This window comes from Gadus morhua, chromosome 20 (assembly GCF_902167405.1).
Source record: "Gadus morhua chromosome 20, gadMor3.0, whole genome shotgun sequence".
Classification (NCBI taxonomy): Eukaryota; Metazoa; Chordata; class Actinopteri; order Gadiformes; family Gadidae; genus Gadus; species Gadus morhua.
The window spans coordinates 14,154,466-14,158,485 of NC_044067.1; the positions used below are offsets into that span (position 1 = coordinate 14,154,466).

Here is a 4,020-nt window from a genome sequence, read left to right on the forward strand (position 1 = left end):
TCAATATGAGGATGTGTCCTAATGTGTCAAAATACTTTCTTAAAATCATTGCAAAGACGTATATGTTGCTATGTAAATGATGTCTTTCGAAAACGGATAAGGAAAAGATCATGCTCCTGCTGAAGAATCCGATCAGATCTGGGGAATGCCGCTCAGTGTATCTTCTGAATACATGTGCATTGCTTTGACCCGGTTTTAGTTTCTCCGATGGGTGGCAGCAACGCGAAGCTTGTTCATCGATGCAGCGGGCACCACACACTCTCTTTCAATTCTGCATCTGAGAGGAGGAGAGGAACATGCACTTCCTGTGCAATGTGTGCTCAATTGAGTTCACTCCACTTCTTTCGTAGCGTGGAAATAGTTTTTTCCGGTTCTGCGTAGAGGGGGAAGTGGTACTGGTGTATAGTTTGGAAAAACGAAGAGCTACTTTTCAACCGCCATAAATGTGGATTGTTTACATCAGTCGGAAGAGCCGTTCCTCCTTCCCCGCCTCCCTCCGAGCTCAGCCCAGTTATCAGCGGCTCCCTCCAGCTTCCCATCGCCGTAGATAGCGTTAGTGGAGCGGGCTATGGCCCTACTGCTCTCCCGGCCTTTATGAGCTGCCCATAGAGAGGCGTGTGACACAAGTTGCCTGATCTACACGCCTGAAACACCGTAAGAGTATCATACAGGAAATCAGGCATTGAATCGCAGCCTTGCACACTACATGGTCTTGTGATCTTGAAGAGTGGATGTGCAGTCCAAGCTGACCGAGACATGGCTGTCCTCAAACTCGCCGACCAGGTAGACCTGCTAGCTTTAGCCTAGCTTTGCACTAGACATAGCCAACAAGCTACACTGTATGTGTTATTAACGCGTGTGATGTGTGATAATATGATCGCAACACACTTTTACATTTAACATGATCGAATACGTATACGACTCTACAGTATCTATTAATTGCTGTGTAATAAATATGACAACCGTTGTCGCAAATCTGTGATCACCAGTGGGCAACCCATAGATGTAGCGCTGCGTCGGTGATGCGTTTTGGGGTCCATCTCCGCTGTTTCATCATTGTAATCAGGGCGCATAACAAGAACACTTCCTGCCTACAAAATAATCTCCAGAATCCCCAACTGCACAGTTCTACAACGTAGCTCTGTAGCCAATTTACAATGCTGTGTGTGTGTGTGTGTGTGTGTGTGTGTGTGTGTGCGTGTGCGTGTTGGAGCTATGTAAATGATTCCCAGACGCCTCTATGGTTACATTATGAGGGATCTGGTGTTGATTTACTACAGCCAAATACCATTTTATAATGCTGGATGTTCAACGTGTTCCGTCATTATAATTCAGTCTAGGAATGCCTTCATTGTTATAGTCATCGAATCAGATAATAACGTTAAACAGTTAGGACTATAACGTTATTTGATGATGACAGCCCGATGGTCTCCAAGAGCTCATGGGCCAGGAAGATGTGGAACTTCCTGTTATTTCTAGACAAGATGTAGGCTGCTAGATGTATATCTCAGCACCACGGGGTGAAGTGTATAGGCCTACTCCGAAGAAAGCAGAACACATGATTATGTGTGCAGTATGCTTTCACCCACATGACAATCATACCTAAATATGGAGTCATCGGTGAGATGGTTGAGTGACATTTGACAGTGACAGAAGGGGTTAGCTAGACAGTCTTGAATCATGTGTTTGTTTCACAAGTACACAAAAATGTCCAGCTACTAAACTCTAAGTAGTTTTAATTTGGTGCTTTACACACATTTGTTCAGTGACTCAAAGCAAGTAGAACAATAATCTATTATAGTGCACATATAATGTCTTAACTCTTTATATTCTAACATAGGCTTTTATTTAACGTAAATCAATGCCTTTTGTTTCTTTGTAAAACCTACTTACTTTGAGTTACTTTGTTTACTGTTTCTGTTGCTACCCATTCAAATGTAGGGTTTTTAAAAACAATATTGTTGCCAGTGTAAGATGTGCTGCCTACTGAATCACAAGAACGGTTTGGATATAAAATTCTACACTTTTCCAATCAATTGAACAATAGCGATTGAATGCTCTCTGAATGATGGCTATCAGTATTGGGGGTGGCTCCTAAACAGGTTGAGGAGCTCTGTCTGTTTTTCACCTCACATTGAATAGCCATGAGACAGCAGCACACAGTGGATCTCAATATGATTATTTGGGAAGATACAGCAACTAGTGACAGAAATTGTGTTTTCTAAGGACAATGAGTCATTATTGAGGTTAAGCGACAAATACATTATTTACTGGTTTGATCTCTGGAGCAAAAGGTCTGCCTTATTTGTATGGAGCCAATGAGCTTGTGTGTGTGTGTGGTGTTTCATCCCTGACAAAATGTGTGTGCGTGTGTGCGTTCGTTCATGCTGCAACAATGAGCTCCTGTGTTTGAGAAGTCTTTAGATAGCTTGTAAGTGTGCTGGTGATGTGGGTTTAAGGGAATGTTCTCATTAGGACCACTGCACCCCGGCCCCCTCTCCAACACCAACACCTCAAATTCATCCACTCCCGGCGGGTCCTCAGTTCTCCAGCCCTCATCCCAAATGTCTCCCTAGAACCTGGGGGTTGTTTTCAGAGAGCAGCCCTGCACTCCCTATCAAGTCCCGTGATGCACCACCTCGACACTGCAACCTAATCCTGACTATCCCTCCAGTAGAACAGAGCACAAGGAGGACTGGAACACAGTTGCATAGGTCCAGTGATTCTCTTTAATACCCACATTGGGCTATTTCTGGTCCCTGCGTTACGTGAGCAATGTTAATATCCAGTTTAAATGTGTGGCTGTGAGAGCAGGTTGGGGAGGGCGACTGAAGCACAACATATGATCATATATAGATGGGGAGCAAGTGGAGATGGTCCAGGCTACGTGAAACATTTTGTCTTCCTATTGCAGTACATTTGATAAACTTAATAACACAGTCTTGACATGGTATGAACATTCAAATGAGTCAAATGAGGAAGAGGTTTTTTTTTAGGCCGGTTTTTTTTCAAATAGGAGTGAAACATTTACGCTTTGGTTCCGCTCTCTCTCTCTCGCTCTCTTTCTCTGGCTCTTCTGAGAAGAGACTGTGCAACAGGAAGTGTGGCTAGATGTGACTGAAACCCACAGGAAGCAGAACTGAGCCTACTTCTTCACAAACTGATTTATCAGCACCGAATCCAAATGGTTATCTTTGTTTGCTGCACCTCTATTCTTAAGGTTGAAACCCATTGATCCAGATCTCATTGGGGAAAGAGTATCACGCAGTTGGTTTACACAGAGCGGAATACCCACATATTTTAGTTAATTCTGTCTTGACTGTTTTAATTCACCTCGGGCGGTGCTACAGCTGTATAAATGTGTGGCCTACCTTTTTGAGTAGAGAGACAAGGGCGTCTCCCCATATGTTAGACGGTGGATGTCGAAGGCATTTCGAGTCCACATACCTCCCACTGGGTTTCTCAGTGAGCTGACCTTTTGCAGGGAATGCTGAATGACACAGATAGCGTGGAAACATGTTTGTTTATCTACCGCCTCTATTTACCTTAGACCTTGGGTCTGGGTTGAGGAAGATATGGGCCTCTGTAGAGGCATGACCTCTGCTTAGTAAATGGATAATTTGGCTCCTCCCTTTCAATGCTGCTTTTGTTTAAGGGATCAGCTATAAGATTTTGTGCTAGAAATAAGTTCAGTTGTAGTTCTGCTATTGTTCTCATTCTTCTATAACAAGTGGCAAGGACAATGTTGTTATCATGACAACATTTTGTAGCTCCTCTATGTTTATCAACACTTACTCTTTGTATTGCTTGCCTTTCTGTCTGTTTTGTGCGAATGACAAAGCATCGTTAAAACTGTGACGGTGGATTTCAAATCCTCATAGCGATGCATTTTCTTTTCCCGATTTGCCGAGGCCGCAGTCTAACAAACGCCAGTGGGTGGTACTATGCGGTACGGCTGAATGATTAGCAAAAGGCTGCGATTTATTTTACTGTTACTGACTGGAGATCAGTATGATTCAT

The 4,020-nt window shown here is 43.5% G+C and overlaps 1 protein-coding gene across 2 annotated transcripts in view; it reads left to right on the forward strand.

Moving 5' to 3' along the window:
* The first annotated feature begins 230 nt into the window (after window positions 1-230).
* The window catches only part of ankrd44 (ankyrin repeat domain 44), a 23,191-nt gene continuing 19,401 nt past the window's right edge, over window positions 231-4,020 (forward strand). Inside the window, exon 1 of one of the 2 annotated variants that reach the window (XM_030343238.1) lies at window positions 231-783. In XM_030343238.1, the coding sequence (XP_030199098.1) occupies window positions 757-783 (27 nt within the window). In that variant the 5' untranslated portion in view covers window positions 231-756. The remainder of the gene's footprint in view (window positions 784-4,020) is intronic. The other variant, XM_030343239.1, reaches the window with a different exon arrangement.